Genomic DNA, 19,639 nt, shown 5'->3' with positions numbered 1-19,639 from the left:
AATCCGGGTCCCCATGAGGAAATGAAAGACCGGGAGGGTGAAGATGGAAATACAATCAGGGAAAAATAATAATATATCTATTATACTTCAGTTAACTAAATGTCTGCCTGTCTGTAATATGTGTGGAGTGGAATAGAATTATTTCACAGCAGCTTTTGCTCTGAGAACACCCCAAGCACATTCCCCAATAAAGGCCAGTCCCGAAAAACATCAAATGCATAATTCTGAAAATATTTAAAATATTGAATATATATACTTGTTTTTACAAAAGTCTGGACTTGGTTTGGTTGGGTTGGGCTTAATGGTAGAGCAAGATCCCACCGCAGGCTATACTTTGGAACACACCACAAACATTCCTCGAATAAGTCTGGTCCAGAACAAATCAATTGGCTTGATGTATATCTGTAGCTTTGTTTTTTGCAGGTCTTGAAAGAAAGGCAAAGTAAGATCCCACAGCAGTGCAGTCTGGAATTAAATCAGTGTGATCTAATGGTGTATACTTTGTTGTTTTCAGACATGAGATGCAACACCAATGCACACAGCAGGTAACTTGAACTCAGTCAAGCCCAGCATACACAGCAGCTTTTGCACACACACACACACACACACACACACACACACACACACACACACATCACTGTCAGCAATGAAAGAAAGTTGATTTCTCTCATTGCTCTGCAGTGTTTGGCAGTTTAAAAGCAAAAAGACACTTTTCAGTAACTTATCTTTTCATTTTGCAGCCTACAGATACAGGCTTTCTATTCTGCATCTGAAGCAAAATACTGCTGATGCTGGAAATGGGAATAAAAATAGAAAATGCTGGAAATACTCAGCAGGTCAGGCAGCATCTGTGGAGAGAGAGAGAGAAACAGTGTTAACGTTTCATCTCGATTACCTTTCATCAGACTCTGTCAAGGTTATTGAAAATGTCGAGGAGACCAGGCATGAGCTGAAGTAAGCGGTGGAGTTTTATTAACACAACACACGGACAACAACAATAACTTGCATTTATATAGCAGCTTTAATGTAATGAGACGACACATGGCAATTAGCAGATAAAATGTGACACCGGGCCACATAGAGATTTTAGGAGAGATGGCCCAAAGCTCGGTGAAACTGGTAGGTTTTTGAAAGCGTCTAAAGGAGGAGGAGAGAGAGGTAGAGCTGCGAAGAAGTTTAGGGAGGGAATTCCAGAGTTTAGGGCCTTGGCAGCGGAAGTCATGGCGCTAATGTGGAGCAACGAAAATCGAGGATATGCAACAGGTCAGAGGAGTGGCAAGATCTCGGAGTGTTGTAGGGACACTTGTTACAGAGTCTGACTCCTCACTGGGGGAGAGACACACTGTACACAGTGACACTTGGTACAGAGTCTGACTCCTCACTGGGAGAGACACACACTGTACACAGTGACACTTGTTACAGGGCCTGACTCCTCACTGGGGGAGACAGCCAGGTGTACTTAGTGCAATTGTCAGTATCCCACTGCTGCCCAGACTGAGCCCCACCCTGGGCCCTTCCTGTCCGTGCATTTCCCCAGTGCCCCAATGGGGAACATTCAGCCCCGGATATCCTGCAGAAGCAGCGCTGTGGGGCCGGGCGGCTGAGTCTCGTGACCATGAGGCTGGGCCTCGGACCTCACAATGGGAGATGACGCTCGCTCAGCTTAAATTAATTAAATTACTTAAATTAATCTGTTAAATTAAAAACCACTCTCAGTCCACGTCTTGTTCCCCGAAGAGGCCTTTGCTGTCTCTCTCCAGCTGAACTGAACTGATTCCTGCCCAGCCTGAAACAGATTAAAGATTATACAGGAAATAAACAGATTGAACAACAGTGTAAATAACAGGGAGACTGGGGCTAATATTTCAATAATAATTACAGACAAGTATTACCCAATAAAGTGACTGAATGCCATTGATATTTTATTTATTACATTAAACATGAACACAAACACTCACCGGATCCACTCCAGACTCCTGCAGGTCAGGATGAGGTGGCGGAGAGCGGGGACAGATTCGTCTGTGAAGGAGTTTAATTCCAGGTTCAGATCTGTCAGTGACCGATTTGTACTGAGAGCAGAGGCAAGATCCTCGGCACAAGAATCTGTGAGACCGACATTATCCAGCCTGGTGATCAGAGCGAGAGAAAAACCAGGAAGCAGAGTAAATCCGTAGAGTTTATTAATAACACTATTACTGATACTAGTAATAATGTTCAGTGTCAAACATCCAGTTATTTTAAACACAATCTCACACAGCCTGGTACTTACACCAATTCCTGTAATTTACAGTCTGGGTTCCTCAGAGCCGCAGACAATAGTTTCACACCTGAATCTCCCAGTTTATTATAACCCAGGTTCAGATCCGTCAGTGACTGGTTTGTAATGAGAGTGGAGGCGAGATCCTCAGCACAAGAATCTGTGAGACCGACACCAGCCAACCTGCAGATCAGAGAGAAATAACAGGAATCAGAGTAAATCCCCGGTGGTTATTAATAACTCTATTACTGATACTGATAATAATGCAGTGTCAGACATCCAGTTATTATAAACACAATCTCACACAGCCTGATACTTACCCCAGTTTCTGCAGTTTACAGTCTGGGTTCCTCAGAGCCACTGACAGTAGTTTAATTCCTGAATCTCCCAGTTTATTTTTAGTCAGGTCCAGATGCGTCAGTGACCGGTTTGTACTGAGAGCGGAGGAGAGATCCCCGGCACAAGAACCTGTGAGACCGACATCGTACAGCCTGAGGATCAGAGAGAGAAATAACAAGAGTGAGAACCTAAGTGTGGGCCCAGAACAGAGAGAAACAAAGCTGGAAGTGCAAGTTAGATTAGAAGTCAGCAGAACTAGTAGGGAGCAGGAGCAAAGGCCAACAGTAAAGAGGGTCAAAGTGCAGAAAAATATTAAAAACAGGCAAAGTTGAAGGCACTTTATCTAAATGCACGTAGCATTCGCAACAAGGTGGATGAATGAATGGCACCAATAGAAGTAAATGGGTATGAAGTAATTACCATTACAGAGACATGGTTGCAGGGTAACCAATGCTGGGAACTGAATGTTCCAAGGTACTCAACGTTTAGGACGGACAGACAAAAAGGAAAAGGAGGTGGCGCAGCGCTGTTAATAAGGGATGAGATCGGTATGGTAGAGATAAAAGATCTTGGCTTTGCAGATTGTGATGTAGAACTGGAATCAGTTTGGGAGGAGCTAAGAAACAGTAAAGGGCGGAAAACATTGGTGGGAGTTGTGTATAGCCCACCAAACTGTAGTGGTAATGTAGGACACAGTATCAATCAAGAGATTAGAAGTGCATGTAACAAGGGCAATACAGTAATCATGGGGGACTTTCATCTACATATTGACTGGGCACATCAAATTACGACTAATGGTGTGGAGGACGAATTCTTGGAATGCATGCGAGATGGTTTCCTGGACCAGTACGTGGAGGAACCAACCAGGGAACAGGTTATTCTGGATCTGGTACTGTGTAATGAGAAAGGGCTAATCAATAATCTTGTGGTAGAGGGGCCTTTAGGGACAAGTGACCATAATATGATTGAATTTTATATTAAGTTTGAGAGTGATGTAGTCCAATCTGAAACTAAATTCTTCAATCTAAACAGAGGAAAGTACAAGGGTATGAGGGGCAAGATGACCATGGTAGATTGGGAGACAACACAGGTAGGGATACAATGGCTAACATTCAAGGAAATAATGCATAATTTGCAACAAACATATATTCCTCTAGGGCATAAAAACCCAAATGGAAAAGTGATCCAACCATGGCTAACAAAATAAATTAAAGCTTGTGGCAAAGCCACCAAGGGACTCCTGTATGACTATATAACTGCCTTTAACAGAGTGCTACAGCACCTATGTTTGTTTACTGTTTGTAAATAACCCGTTCTCGGTAAGTTCCAGAACCAGCGCGATGACGTCATCGCGCTGGTCACGTGACGTCCCGAACGGCGGGAAACGTGATGACGTCATGACGTCAGACTGGGAAGTTCCCAGTTCAGACCTCGTGAAGCCAGCATTAAGAAAAGACCTGTTGATTGTTTCTCCTGCATGCCATTGTTTCTTCTCTAGTTTACATTCAAATTCATTTTATTATCGGACTGACTCGACCTCAATACTTCAGTTAGGGATCTGTCGATTCCTACAAGCTATTATTAAGTCAAAGGAGGAAGCTTATAAAGTTGCCAGAAAAAGCAGTCAGCCTGAGGATTGGGATCTTTTTAGAAATCAGCAAAGGGGGACCAAGAAGTTGATAAAGAAAGGGAAAATGGAATATGACCACAAACTAGCGAAAAATATAAACAGGGTTTGTAAAAGCTTCTATAGGTATGTGAAAAGGAAAAGGCTGGCGAAGGTACATGTAGGTCCTTTACAGTCACAGACGGGAGAATTTATAATGGGGAATGAGGAAATGCCAGATAAATGAAATAAAAACTTTGTTTGTCTTCACGGAGGAAGACCAAAAAACTTCCCAGAAATACGAGAAAACCAAGAGTGTGACGAGAATGAGGAACTTAAAGAAATAATCAGTAGTAAAAAAACAGTACTAGCAAAATTAATGGGACTGAAAGTCGATAAATCCCAAGGACCGGATGACCTACATCCTAGGGTTTTCAAAGAGGTGGCCAGTGGGATAGTGGACGCATTGGTTGTCTTCTTCCAAAATTCTATAGATTCTGGAATGGTTCCTGCAGATTGGAGAATAGCAAATGTAACCCCGCTATTTAAGAAAAGAGGGAGAGAGAAAAAAGGGAACTGCAGACCTGTTACCCTCACATCAGTAGTTGGGAAAATGCTGGAATCTATTATAAAGGATGCAATAAATGGGCACTTAGAAACTATTTATAAAAATGGGCAGAGTCAACATGGATTTATGAAAGGGAAATCCTGTTTGACAAGCCTTTTGGAGTTCTTTGAGGATGTAACTAGTGGAGTGGACAAAGGGGAATTGGTAGATGTGGTGTATCTGGATTTTCAGCAGGCCTTCGATAAAGTCCCACACAAGAGGTTGGTGAACAAAATTAGGGCACATGGAACTGGGGGTTTTATACTAGCGTGGATTGAGAATTGGTTAACAGGCAGAAAACAAAGTGCAGCAATAAACGGATCTTTTTCAGGATGGCAGGCTGTGACTAGTGGGGTACCGCAAGGATCGGTGCTTGGGCCCCAGCTATTCACAATCTATATCAATGATTTGGATGAGGCAACTAAATGTAACATTTCCAAATTTGCTGATGATACAAAGCTAGGTGGCAGCATCAGTTGTGAAGAGGATGTGAAGAGGCTTCAAGGGGATCTCGACAGGGTCAGAGAGTGGGCAAGAACATGGCAGATGGAATATAATGTGGATAAATGTGAAGTTATCCACTTCAATAGAAAAAACAGAAAGGAAGAGTATTTCCTAAATGGTGAAAGATTGGGGAATGAGGAAGCTCAAAGGGACCTGGGTGTCCTTGTACATGAGTCACTGAAAGTGAATGTTCAGGTGCAGCAAGCCATTAGGAAGACAAATGGTATGCTGGCCTTCATTACAAGAGGACTTGAGTACAGGAGTAAAGAAGTCTTAGTCCAATTATATAGGACCTTGGTGAAACCACACCTGGAATACTGTGTACAATTTTGGTCTCCTTACCTAAGGATATACTTGCCATAAAGGGAGTGCAATGAAGGTTCAAGAGATTGATTCCTGGGATGGCAGGACTGTCGTATGAAAAGAGATTAAGTAAACTAGGCTTGTATTCTCCTGAATTCAGAAGAATGAGAGGGGATCTCATTGAAGCATACAAAATTATTACAGGGCTTGATAGGATGGATGCTGGGAGAATGTTTCCCTTAGCTGGGGAGTCTAGAACCAAGGGCCACAACCTCAACATAAAGGGTAGGCCATTCAGGACTGAGATGAGAAGACATTTCTTCACACAGAGGGTGGTGAAACTTTGGAATTCTGTACCCCAGAGAGCTGTGGAGGCTCAGTCATTGGGTATATTCAGAACAGAAGTTGATAGATTTCTGACTAGTAAAGGCATGAAGGGATATGGCGATAGGGCCGGTGAATGGAGTTGAGGCAGAAGATCAGCCATGATCTTATTGAATGGCGGAGCAGGCTCGAAGGGCCGAATGGCCCTCTCCTGCTTCTTTTTCTTGTGTTCTTAAATCTCCAATGTTTATTAATAAGACTATTACTAATACTCATAATAATATTCAGTGTCAGACATCCAGTTATTATAAACACAATCTCAGAGTCTGGTGTTTACCACAGTTTCTGTATTTCACAGTCTGGATTCCTCAGAGCCGCAGACACTAGTTTCACTCCTGAATCTCCCAGGCTATTTTGATTCAGTCTAAACACAAACAGAGAGAGAAACAAACTGAGTCAAAACCCGGATCTGATATATTTTTCTCTCTCAGGTATTACAGCAATCACTGAAAGTACTTCAGCAAATTAACAACCCGGTTTCCCCCCGCGATTTCCCACCTCGGCGGGTCGGGTGTGGCTGGGGTCGGGTGCGGCCGGAGTCGGGTCGCGGCCTCGCTCTGGTGAATTGGAGGAAGCAGGTTTGAAGAGGTCATTTGATGACGTGCACATTGAGCCTGACAATTGTGTTAGTGTTCTACAGTATTGAAGTGCTGCAAACACCGACAACCTCTGCACAGAGGTGCACGGCTGCACCCAGGCTTGCCCATAACTCCCTCCATAAGCATATGGAGGGAGCCACAGCACGCAGGGAGGTTGCCTTCCCTTCCAACGGGCGGAACAGACCAACTCAGCTTGGTTGCACATTGCACAGTGGGGCTCAAGCAGGAATGTCGTCAGGAGGACCAGGCTGCAGTGGCGCAAACCTTTCAATGATCTCAGTAGATCATGAAATGTTACTGCAAAACCACCCTCAACCTCATCCTGCTGTGCCACTCATCACATCCCCATCGCTCTGCCTTCCCTATCCTACTACTGCACATTCAAACTCATACCTACTTACCTTGCACCTCCACCCATCCCTCTCTATCTATATTATCACATCCCCATCTCACTACCCACCCCTCACACTCACCCTCATCCTAGTCCAATCATACCAACTAACAACATACAAGGGAAGGCAATTGTGTGTTTTAGCCAATGTTCACAGGAAGTTTCTGTTAATGTGATGTCAAACATTCAACCCTTTATTTTCAAAACATTCCGTTCGTCGACATTTTTGTGTGCACATTTGGAAGTGGCTTAGTGAGTTACAGTGAATGGTGAGACATAACGGTACCCCCCGCAATGCTGATGAGTGTGACAGGAATGGTTTGGGCATTGTAGGGATGCTTTATGTTGTTGGTGTGAGATGGTGCCAACCTGGCGCATCATCTGGCCATGGTGAGGCCATCTCTGGTGTCCCGGGCAGCAATGTGTTCTGGTATTGATGCCCTCTGCTGTGCAGCATCAGGAGTTGCGGAACAGGTTGTTGTTGTTGTTCTTTTTGCTGCTGGTGTTGGAGCTGATCGTGGTGGGACTCTGAGGCCCAAGGTGAGAGAGTATAAACCATACCCATGCTGATGTAATAAATGGCAGGTGAACTTGAGATGACAGAAGCAATCTGTCAATGGTCAGAAAGGTTGTTCCATTGAGGGGACACTGGATGAAGAGTTTGCACCAAACACTTGCAATCTGCAATAACAATAGAAAACGCTGGAAAAACTCAGCAGGCCAGGCAACATCCGTGGAGAGAGAAACAGAGTCAACATTTCGGGTCAAAACCCTTCTACAGAACTGAGAAAAAAAGGCAGGAAATGAAAGAGATTAAAAGGCAGTTTGGGGGCTGGGAAATGGGGGAGGGGATGAAAGAAGAGACATTAAGAGATATTCAAGGTGAGACGAGATAGTATTAGGACAGGTAAAGACACAAACAATGGCTCTAGATGAATTGTGAAATGCGCCGGCAGAGTGAAAGACAGCTGCCATGTGGGAGAGAGAGAAAGAAAAGGAAAAGGCACAAACCAAAAGCGTGGATAAAAAATATAAAAATAATAGGGGTCGAGGTTAAGGTCTGAAATTGTTGAACTCGATAGTGAGTCCAGAAGGCTGTAAAGTGCCTAAGCGGAAGATGAGGTGCTGTTCCTCGAGTTTAAGGTGAGCTTCCATGGAACAATGCAAGAGGCCACAGACGGTGAGGTCTGAGTGGGAATGTAACGGTGAATTAAAGTGACAGGCAACCTGAAGCTCGGGCGGAGGTGTTCCACAAAGCGGGGACCCAACCTGCGTATGGTCTCCCCAATGTAGAGGAGACCACATCGTGAGCAGCTAATACAGTATACTAGACTGCAAGAAGTACAAGTAGATCGCTGCTTTACCTGGAAGGAGTGTTTGTGGCTCTGGACAGTGGGAAGGGAAGAAGTAAAAGGGCAGGTGTTGCATCTCCTGCGCTTGCATGGGAAGGTGCGATGGGAAGGCAAGGGGTGTTGGGGGTGATTGAGGAGTGGACCAGGATATCTCAGAGGGAGCGGTCCCTATGGAATGCTGAAAGGGATGGGGAGGGGAAGATGTATTTGGTGGTGGGATCACATTGGAGGTGGCAGAAATGGCAGAGGATGATCCGTTGAATGTGGAGAATGGTGGGGTGAAAGGTGAGAAGGGGAACCATATCGTGGTTCCGGGAGGTAGGGGCAGGGGTGAGAGCAGGAGCGTGGGAGATAGAACGGACCCAGTCAAGAGCCGTGTCAACCACGGTAGAGGAGAATCTTTGGTTGAGGAATAAGGAAGACATGTCGGAAGCACTAGTATGTAACGTGGCATTTCAGAGCTGATGCAGCAGAGACAGAAAAACTGGGAGAATGGACCAGCTTCCTTACAGGAGGAAGTGTATTCCAGGTAGCTGTGGGAGTGGGAGTCAGAGGGCATATAGTAAATCTTTGTCAATAGCAGCAATAGAGTTTGTTCTGTCCAGTTACAAGTTTTAAATGTCCCTGTGCTCCTAGTTGAGTGGAGAGTCTCTCACTTTATTCCTCGTTAAACTGGCTCTACCTTTATTTCAGGTGTAACTGACCAGTCAGTTTTTGGGGAATTTTCGGAAGTTCCCTGTCTGAGCGGGGCCTCACACAAAGGGGGCAGATTACGGGGAATTCCAGGGTTCAGTGCCCCCGTTTACCCAGGAGCCGCCCGCTGTGTGCGAGGCCCCACCGCTGGCCAGTGTGAGTCTGTACTCCGGGGCTAATACCTCACAATACGTTAGATTGGAACCTTGTTACCGGCAGATTTAAGATTCTGAATATCAATCTTTACTCAATGTTCAGGGCTGTGTATAGTTGTAAACATTTACTGCTCAAAGAATTTCCTATTCCCCAATATTCACAAACCAGGAAACTTCCCCCTGGACAAGACACAGCCTGCATGGTATTGGAGTAAATATCAAAGAGTTAGTGATTTAATGTCGGGTTTCTCTCCTGTTTCCAGTTGAAGTGGTGGATGTGGAAAATATTTTAAATTAATTTTAACTTTACTGCTGCATTATATTTGATGTTTACATTCCGCTGTCCAGCCATATTAAATATGATTTATTGTAATTAAATTATCAGATTCTCAGTGACTTGTAGTTTCAAGGCAAGGGGCAGGAAGTTTAGAGCGGATTTGAGGAAAAACTGTTTCACCCAGAGAGTTATACAGCACAGAAAGAGGCCCTTCGGCCCATTGTGTATGCGCCGGCCATCAATCCCTGTCTATTCGAATCCCATTTTCCAGCACTTGAAACACCATAGCTTACAAGGCTATGGACCAAGTGCTCATCTAAATGCTTCTTGAATGTTGAGGGTTCCTGCTTCTACCACCCTTTCAGGCAGTGAGTTCCAGATTCCAGCCACGCTCTGGGCGAAAAAGATTTTCCTCAAATCCCCTCTAAACTCCCTGCCCCTTCCCTAAACTTAAGTTATTGACCCCTCTGGAAGGGGAAAAGTTCCTTGCTATCTACCCTATCTATGCCCTTCATAAACTTGTACACTGGCAGCAGCAGCAAGAGCAGCCCTGGGTGGAGACCAAGCGCAGAGACAGAAATTCGGTATAGCCGCGTTTGGGGTGCTAGTCCTGGCGATGTGCAAAGTTTAGCGCCAGGCGCAATTTAGCGCCACCTAGCGAGATATTGGGTTGCAGCGCCCCTAAAGGTGATTGCGGCGCTAAATCAGGCGCTAAACGCTACTCTTAAGGCGCTAACACGGCAGCGCAACCCAATTTCGCAGCGGCGGGGAGCAGCGAGGGTGCTGTCAATAATCACTTTCCCTGAGACACACTGGCACCGGCCAGCTCTTAAAGGGACAGGTCAAGTGGCATCACCAGACACACTCACTGCCTTGTAGGCCTTCAAAGCAGTGGGAGCCGAGCTGTGGCGCACCAGCCTAGCAAGACATGGAAAGGGTGAGGCAGAGGGCAGAACGCCTCACTGATGGGGCATTGGATGCTTTGGTTGGCGCAGTGGAATCAAGGCCAAGGAAGATGGTCGGAATGTGATTTATGTTTTGGACAGTCTCCCGGGTGTGAGAGTCAATTATGTGTCAGTTTATTAGTTTTGCTTTCTGTTGCCATAGCTTTCTCATGTTTGAAGGAACCACATTTTGTGTAATGAAACACTTTCTTCATTTACAATGGCCATGCCTGCTATTTACATGCATCTTGCCCTTCACAGGCTTGGGGGGTATCAGACCGGTTCCATTCCTGTTCTTGGAATGGCAACAAGCATTCCGTGAGAGGGGCGTAGAAGCTAATTCTGATCAGCCTCTGACGTGCAGCCTGAGAATAGCTGCTCGCGTACAAGTTCAGGCCAGCAGGCATCTTCTCAGCCACCGACAGAGATGTCCTGCACTTTATCTGAGGCTGCAGATCTGGCTGAAGCAGCTGGCACAGTTCAGTCACCACCTCCTTTCTAAATCGCAGCCTTCTGACACACTGCTCCTCCGGCATGTTCATATAGGAAAAATGCTGTCGGAAAACCCTGCCAGCGTAAGGTCTGCTGTGGCGACGCCTGTTGGCCCTCCTCCATCTGGCCATGCCCGCTCCCCTCTCCCAGCATCTCAGTGCTCTTTCCAGATGGTTCAGCAGTAGGACGCTCCCCCTCCAATGCAGCCCCCATAATAAGTGCCCAGAGGAAGTTCCCCCATTGTCAATGCGCACCAACAGCAAGGTGATGGTCAGAAGGCTGAAGATCGTCTGCCTGCGCTGGCTCAGTGGTCAAATGGCTCTCAGTGTGCAGCTCAGCAACTCTTTGTAGATCTCGAGGAAGTAGTGCTCCAAAAATGGCTGCCACTTTTAAACCACACCAGTCCCCTTTAAATAACACTCCTCCAGCCCGAGAGTGACTTGGTAAGGCCCAGGTAAGCTGTCACTATTAGCGCCAGGCGCTATGGAGGGGGGTGCCACTGAATTTCTGGTCCGGGGCGCCGAAAAGGCGTTGCACACTCAAATGACATCATAATCAGCCTGCGCACATGAGCGGGCGCTAAGATTTAGCGCTGGCGCTAAATGCATGATCAATATGTGGCGAGGCGCTAGGCGCCTTGCGCCCGCCCGGAAATTGGCTAACGCCCCACTTCTCAGCCTCTTTAGGCGTCAATCAGTGGTGCTAACAACCGAATTTCTCCCCCAGAGGATTTAAACAGCTGGGGAATGAGAGAGCGGCCCAGACTCACCGACAGCAGCGAGAGTGGCCCTGGGTGGAGACTGAGGATTTAAAGAGCGGGGGAGAGAGTGAGGGCGGCCCAGGCTCACCGGCAGCAGCGAGAGCGGCCCTGGGTTGAGACTGAGCACAGAGACCGAGAATTTAAAGAACGGGGGAGTGAGAGAGCGGCCCAGACTCACCGGCAGCAGCAAGAGCGGCCCTGGGTGGAGTCCTGAGTGCGGTTTAAACAGAGTGCTGCGAGTTAGGAATTGGTTCTTACTTTGCACCAAGGAAACAGTCCTAGAGCGGGAGCAGTCAAACAGCAACAACTGCGAAACTGCTAAAGTGTCGTCACAACCAGGGAAGGAGCTGATTGGTAAGTAGGACCTGGTGAGTATTTCTACAGTATAGTCGTTAAAGTAAAAGTAATGTCTCTAGTTTAATGAAAGTAGTGTTTAAAGGGAAGCAAGGTCCCTAGTGTATTTAATATTCTTTAATTTAAAGGAATAAAGGGAGTAAATTAAGGGAAGGACATGGCAGGACAGACGTGTGTGGGAAGCAGAGGCGGCGGAGGAGCGGCTATAAAAGCGACCCCGAGGACCAGGTAGGCTTACCAATCTCCGAGCTCCGAGAGCGGGAGAGAGGTAAAAAGTAGTTGAAGTGTGATGTCACCAGAAAGCAGGTAAGTGATTGGTTGGTGAGTATTTTCTCTCTTTCTCTTTTTTTTTTTACATGCTTAAATTCTGCGGTTTATATTTTCCCGGGTCTCTGTAGTGTAGTGGGGACAGATGGTAAATAAGCACCCTAGAGTATATATTTAATTGGTGGTATTGAATTAATTTAAATTAATTAAAGGGTAAGTCGTTTCAGGACAGCCCAGCCCCATGTTATGCTCCTCTTGCTCTATGTGGGAATTCAGGGACGCTGCCAGTGTCCCTGACGACGTGTGCCAGAAATGCATCCAGCTGAAGCTACTAGCGGACTGTATTGAGGCACTGGAGCTGCGGATGGATGAGTTTTGGAGCATTCGCGATGCTGAGAGAGTCGTGGATTAGACGTTTAGTGAGTTGGTCACACCGCAGGTTAGGGCTGCACAGGCAGAAGGGAAATGGGTGACCATCAGAGGCAGGCAGGTAGTGCAGGGGACCCCTGTGGCCATCCCCCTTTCAAACAGGTATACCGATTTGGATATTGTTGAGGGGGATGACTTACCAGGGGAAGGCTGCAGCAGCCAACTTCCTGGCACCAGGGGTGCATCTGCTGCTCAGGAAGGGAGGAAAAAGAGTGGGAGAGCAATAGTGGTAGGGGATTCTATCGTAAGGGGACCAGATAGGCGTTTCTGTGGCTGTAGACGTGATTCCAGGATGGTATGTTGCCTCCCTGGTGCCAGGATCAAGGATGTCACTGAACGGCTGCAGGGCATTCTGAAGGTGGAGGGTGAACAGGCAGAGGTCGTGGTTCACATTGGGACGAACGACATGGGAAGGAAGAGGGATGAGGTCCTGCAGCAAGATTTTAGGAAGCTAGGTAGCAGATTAAAGAGCAGGACCTCAAAGGTTGTAATCTCTGGATTACTCTCGGTGCCACGTGCTAGTGAGTATAGGAATAGAAGGATAGAAAAGATGAATGCGTGGCAGGAGGGAGGGCTTTAGTTTCCTGGATCACTGGGCCTGCGTCTGGGGAAGGTGAGACTTGTACAAGTCGGACGGGTTGCACCTGAACCAGAACGGGACAAATATCCTTGCGGGGAGGTTTGCTAGCACTGTTGGGGGGGTGGGTGGGGGGGTTTAAACTAACTTGGAAGGGGGATGGGATACAGAGTGGAGCTATAGTGGGGGGTGATGTACAGCCAAATATAGAGGAAAAAACTAGTCAGCTTGGAAGGCGGAGACATGGTGGAGGGAGGGGCAAGACTGGCAGCTCAATATTCCAGGGAATAGAATCTTCAGGCGAGAGAGAGGGGCGGTAAAAGAGGAGGGGGTGTCGCAATATTAATTAAGGAGTCAATTACTGCTATAAGGAGGGATGATATATTAACAGGTTCCTCTAATGAGGCCGTATGGGTAGAACTTTAAAAAAAAAGGGGATAAGCACTTTGCTGGGAGTGTACTATCGGCCCCCAGTCAGGGGGAGATAGAGGAACAGATATGTAGGCAAATCTCAGAGAAATGTGCAAATAATAGGGTAATAATAGTGGGGGATTTCAACTTCCCCAATATTAACTGCGATAGTCAGAGTGTGAAAGGTTTAGAGGGTGCAGAATTCTTAAAGTGCATCCAGGAGAGCTTTTTAAGCAAGCATGTAGAAAGTCCTACAAGAGAGGGGGCGGTACTGGACCTAATTCTAGGGAATGTGGCCAGGCAAATGGAAGAAGTGTTAATAGGTGAGCACTTTGGTGACAGTGACCATAATTCGGTGAGATTTAAGGTAGTCATGGAAAAGGACAGAGATGAACCGGAAATAAGCTTCTAAATTGGGGGTGGAAGGCCGATTTTAACATGATATGGCAGGATCTGGCCAAAGTGGACTGGGATCAGCTACTTGTAGGAAAATCCACATCGGAGCAATGGGAGTCTTTCAGAAGGCAAATTGAGAGAGTACAATGGCAACATGTTCCCTTAAAGGTCAAGGGTGGGACCAGCAAGCCCAGGGAACCTTGGATGTCAAGGGATATACGAGAATGGATTAGGAAAAAAAGGAGGGCTTTTAGCAGATACAAAGGACTAAAGACAGAGGAAGCCCTAGAGGAGTATAAAAAATGCAGGGGGATACTTAACAAAGAAATTAGGAGAGCGAGGAGGGGCCATGAAATAACACTGGCGAGCAAAATAAAGGAAAATCCTAAGGTGTTTTATAAGTATATTAAGGGTAAGAGGATAACTAGGGAAAGAGTAGGGCCCATTAGGGAGCAAAGTGCAATCTGTGTGTGGAGCCAGAAGATGTAGGTGGGGTTTTAAATAAATGTTTTGCATCTGTGTTCACTATGGAGAAGAACGATGCAGACATAGAAATCGAGCAGGGGGACTGTGACATACTTGCATATTAGCATCAAGAGGGAGGAGGTATTGGCGGTTTTAGCAGGCTTAAAAGTGGATAAATCCCCAGGCCCGGACGAGATGTATCCCAGGCTGCTGTGTGAGGCAAAGGAGGAGATTGCAGGGGCTCTGACACAAATTTTCAGAACCTCTCTGGCCACAGGGGATGTGTCAGAGGACTGGAGAACAGCTAACGTAGTACCATTATCCAAGAAGGGTAGTAGGGATAAACCAGGGAATTACAGGCCAGTGAGCCTAACATCAGTGGTAGGAAATTATTGGAATAAAATTCTGAGGGACAGAATTAGTCTCCACTTGGAGAGGCAAGGATTAATCAGGGATAGTCAGCATGGCTTTGTCAAGGGAAGATCATGTCTGACTAACTTGATTGAATTTTTCGAGGGGGTGTCTAGGTGTGTGGATGAGGGTAGTGCAGTGGATGTGGTATACATGGATTTCAGTAAGGCTTTCGATAAAGTCCCGCATAGGAGACTGGTCAAGAAGGTAAGAGCCCATGGGATCCAGGTTGTCTTGGCACATTGGATCCAAAACTGGCTTAGTGGCAGAAGGCAGAGGGTGATGGTGGAAGGTTGTTTTTGTGACTGGAAGCCTGTGTCCAGTGGGGTACCACAGGGATCGGATCTGGGTCCCTTGCGGTTTGTGGTCTACGTTAATGATTTGGATGTGAATGTAAAAGGCATGATCAGTAAGTTTGCAGATGAGACAAAAATTGGTGGGGTGGTAAATAGCGAGGAGGGTAGCCTCAGTCTGCAGGATGATATAGATGGGTTGGTCAGATGGGCGGAACAGCGGCAAATGGAATTTAACCCTGAAAAGTGTGAGGTGATGCATTTTGGAGGGACTAACAAGGCAAGGGAATACACAATGAATGGTAAGACCGTAGGCAAGACAGAGGATCAGAGGGACCTTGGTGTGCATGTACATAGATCCCTGAAGGCAGCAGAACAGGTGGGTAAGGTGGTTAAAAAGGCATATGGGATACTTATATTCTATGCCTCGGCTAATGAAGGCAAGAGCAGGGAGGTTATGATGGAGCTGTACAAAATGCTGGTTAGGCCACAGCTGGAATACGGTGTGCAGTTCTGGTCGCGACACTATAGGAAGGATGTGATTGCTTTGGAGAGGGTGCAGAGGAGATTCACCGGGATGTTACTTGGGCTGGAGCGCTTCAGCTATGAAGAAAGACTGGACAGGCTAAGGTTGTTTTCCTTGGAGCAGAGAAGGCTGAGGGGGGACCTGATTGAGGTGTACAAAATTATGAGGGGCATAGATAGGGTAGATGGAAAGGAACTTTTTCCCTTAGTAGAGGGGTCAATAACAAGGGGGCATGGATTCAAGGTAAGGGGCAGAAGGTTTAGAGGGGATTTGAGGAAGAGCTTTTTCACCCAGAGGATGGTTGGAATCTGGAAGTCACTGGCTGAAAAGGTGGTAGAGGCAGGAACCCTCACAACATTCAAGAAGCATTTGGATGAGCACTTGAAATGCCATAGCATACAAGGCTACGGACCAAATGCTGGAAAATGGGATTAGATTAGACAGGGCTTGATGGCCGGCGTGGACGCGATGGGCCGAAGGGCCTCTGTCCGTGCTGTATAACTCTCTGACTCTATGACAGCTCGGCTGCATGGAGTGCTCCTCCTGTGCTATGTGGGAAGTCAGGGACACATTCAGTGTCCAGGGCGAACACATGTGCAGGAAGAGTCTCCAGCTGCAGCTGCTCGAAATCTGTGTTTCGGAGCTGGAGCTGCAGCTTGAGTCATGCTGGAGCACCCGCGAAGCTGAGATCTTCGTGGATAGCACGTTTAACGAGGTGGTCACACCACAGGTAAAGAGTGCACAGGCAGGCAGGGAATGGGTGACCGCCAGACAGAGTAAAAGAACTAGGAAGGTAGACCCCTGGGTTCATCACCCTCTCCAACAGATTTTCCGTTTTGGATACTGATGGGGGAGATGGTTTCTCAGGGGAATGGAACAAGAGCCAAGTTTGTGGCACTGCAAGTGGCTCAGCTGCACAGGAGGGGAGGAAAAAGAGTGGGAGAGCAACAGTGATAGGGGATTCTGTCGTAAGTGGAACAGACAGACGTTTCTGTGGCCACAGACGTGACTCCAGGATGGTATGCTGCCAGGGTCAAGTATGTCACTGAACAGCGGCAGGGCATTCTGAAGGGGGAGGGCGAAGAGTCAGAGGTCATGGTTCACATTGGTACCAATGACATAGGTAGAAAGAGGGATGAGGTCCTGCAACAAGAATTTAGGGAGCTAGGTAGCAGATTATAAAGCAGGACCTCAAAGGTTGTAATCTCTGGATTATACCTGGTACCGTGTGCTAGTGGGTATAGGAAGAGAGAGCAGAGAACTTAAGAGTTGTTGCAGGAAGGAGGGTTTTAATTTCCTGGATCACTGGGTCTGCTTCTGGGGAAGGTGGGACCTGTACAAGTCAGACGGGTAAGACAGATGAATTGAAGGTGTTGATGAACACATGGGAGTATGATATTGTTACTATCAGAGATATGGTTGAGGGAGGGGCAGGACTGGCAGCTCAATATTCCTGGGTATAGAATCTTCAGGCGAGACAGAGGAGGGTGTAAAAGAGGAGGGGGTGTCACAATATTAATCAAGGAGTCAATTACTGCTGTAAGGAGGGATGATACCTTAGCAGGTTCCTCTATGAGGCCATATGGGCAGAACTTAAAAACAAAAAGCAGGCAAGCACTTTGCTGGGAATGTACTATAGGCGCCCAAACTGTCAGGGGGAGCTGGAGGAACAGATATGTAGGCAAATCTCAGAGAAACGTAGAAATAATAGGGTAATAATAGTAGGGGATTTCAACTTCCCCAATATTAACTGGGATAGTCAGAGTGTGAAAGGTTTAGGAGGGCAAGTGCTTGCTCCCTTTTTGTTTTTAAGTTCTACCAAATAGGCCTCATTAGAGGAACCCGTTAAGATATTATCCCTCCTTATTGCAGTAATTGACTCCTTGATTAAAATTGCAACACCCGCTCCTCTTTTGCTCCTCCCTCTGTCTCGCCTGAAGATTCTATACCCCAGAATATTGAGCTGCCAGTCCTGCCCCTCCCTCAACCATGTCTCTGTGATAGCAACAATATCATACTCCCATGTGTTCAACACCTTCAATTAATCTGCCTTACTCATAAGACTCCTTGCATTAAAATAAATGCCATCTGGCCTTGCCTTACTCCCTTGTGCCGTTACATATTTGCTCTGCCTTCCAGGCAGACTTGTTTTTCTTCTATATTTGGCTTTCCATCACCCCCTACTATAGCTCCACTCCGTATCCCATCCCCCTGCCAAGTTAGTTTAAATCCCCCTCAACGGCACTAGCAAACCGCCCCGCAAGGATGTTGGTCCCGTTTCAGTTCAGGTGCAAGCCATTTGACTTGTATACGTCCCACCTTCCCCAGAAACAGACCCAGTGATTCGGGAAACTAAAGCCCTCCCTCCTGCACCAACTCTTTAGCCACGCATTCATCTGCTCTATCCTCCTATTCCTATACTCACTAGCACGTGGCACCGGGAGTAACCAGAGATTACTACCTTTGAGGTCCCGCTTTTTAATCTGCTACCTAACTCCCTAAATTCTTGTTGCAGGACCTCTTCCCTCTTTCTAACCATGTTGTTGGTACTAATGTGAACCACGAACCCTGACTGTTCGCCCTCCCCCTTCAGAATGCCCTGCAGCCGTTAAGTGACATCCTTAATCCTGGCACCAGGGAGGCAACATACCATCCTAGAGTCATGTCTGCAGCTGCAGAAACGCCTGTATGCACCCCTCATTTTTGGGTCTCCTACCACTATTGCCCTTCCACTCTTACTCCTCCCCCTTGTGCAGCTGAGGATAAAGACTGTAAAATCCCTACTTGTTCACAAGGATCCATTTTAGATTCTCCAGTCCTTAGGGAATTTCTAACTGATCCTCTTATTATTGGTCATATTTGTGTTGAATCTGCTTCTCTCTGGTTTAACTGAACTGTTTATTTCCCTTCATTATGGAACAACAACACAATCCGTGACTGTTCTACAATTCACCCAAATGTTAGAGACAAATAGATAGTTACCTCAACACACGGCATTTGTGCAGTACGGGTGCCAGCCGCTGGAGTCCTTCACACTGAATGGAGCAGTCCTCTAGATTGAGGTGGTTTAATGTATCACAGAGTCCAATGGCATGAGACAGGACTGCACAGTCAATCGGAGTCAATGCTAATTCACTAAATGTGACTGATTTCACAGATCCCACTGCGGCCCGAGCCAGTGCTTTATTCTGAGACTCAAACAGGTAGTGGAATGTGTTCAGGAGGTTCCTTTTACCAGTTTCGCTCTCTGTGTTTCCAATCTGTCCTTCAACCTTCTCCTTCACCCAGTCAATCACTCGGCAGGTGGTTTGATGAAGAAATGGACCCAGAAACTCCTCCAGGGGCCGAGCTGACTGTGGTGAGGAGAGACCAGCAACAAAACGAAGAAATATCTCAAATCGCCCATCTTCATTGCTGTGGGCTTCTCTGAGGAGTTTCAGGATGTCCCCAGGATCTGGAGTCAGGAATTGTGCGAGTGCGGCTACAAACTCTTGGATGGTGAGGTGCGGGAATGTGTACACCATGCTCTGGGCAGAATCATCTCTCTCCAAAAGTTCCATCATGAACCCAGACAGGAACTGGGAAGGTTGCAGATTGTACTTGATCAAATCTCCATTACTAAACACAATCTTCTTCTCGGAGACTCCTGTGAAGGGCATCTCACCAAGCTTCAGTAATACATTACGGGGGCTATCAATCTCTCGGCCATGGTTTTTCAGAATGTTGTAAATATAGTAGGAACATAGTTGGGTGATGGTCTTGGGAACTTGCTGCTTTTTCTGGTCTCTGTTTAAAGAAGGGACCCAGTGAGCGCCCGAGGATCCAGCAGTAGGAAGGGTTGTAGCAC

At 46.8% G+C, this 19,639-nt stretch overlaps 2 protein-coding genes across 3 annotated transcripts in view; one reads left to right on the top strand and one right to left on the bottom strand.

Moving 5' to 3' along the window:
* LOC147092602 (ribonuclease inhibitor-like) overlaps positions 1–19,639 on the top strand; it is a 640,499-nt gene that overhangs the window by 459,057 nt on the left and 161,803 nt on the right. The gene's annotated exons all lie outside the window — the stretch shown is intronic.
* Positions 1,687–19,401, bottom strand: LOC147092603 (NACHT, LRR and PYD domains-containing protein 3-like). The gene is made up of 6 exons (XM_085976388.1): positions 18,775–19,401; positions 6,278–6,364; positions 2,578–2,748; positions 2,270–2,440; positions 1,959–2,126; positions 1,687–1,786 (listed from the first exon to the last, which is right to left on the bottom strand). Exons 1-6 carry the CDS (start codon positions 19,353–19,355, stop codon positions 1,687–1,689), a joined length of 1,278 nt encoding a protein of 425 aa, XP_085832514.1. The 5' UTR covers positions 19,356–19,401.

The sequence above is a fragment of the Somniosus microcephalus genome, unplaced genomic scaffold (genome assembly GCF_052327205.1).
Source record: "Somniosus microcephalus isolate GS21.2 unplaced genomic scaffold, FLI_Smic_1.0 unresolved_chr2, whole genome shotgun sequence".
NCBI lineage: Eukaryota > Metazoa > Chordata > Chondrichthyes > Squaliformes > Somniosidae > Somniosus > Somniosus microcephalus.
Note: the sequence above shows the minus strand (reverse complement) of the source record. Positions and strands in the feature narration are given on the sequence as shown.

Bases quoted from the DNA above. Each gene is read 5' to 3' on its own strand.
- LOC147092603 (XM_085976388.1), bottom strand. From the start codon at position 19,355: ATGATGGAACTTTTGGAGAGAGATGATTCTGCCCAGAGCATGGTGTAC. The intron at 6,365-18,774 runs GTAACTATCTAT...GTTTGTGTTTAG, and splicing joins CACAAATGCCGTGTGTTGAG to ACTGAATCAAAATAGCCTGG. The intron at 2,749-6,277 runs GTAAACACCAGA...TCTGATCCTCAG, and splicing joins TGTGAAATACAGAAACTGTG to GCTGTACGATGTCGGTCTCA.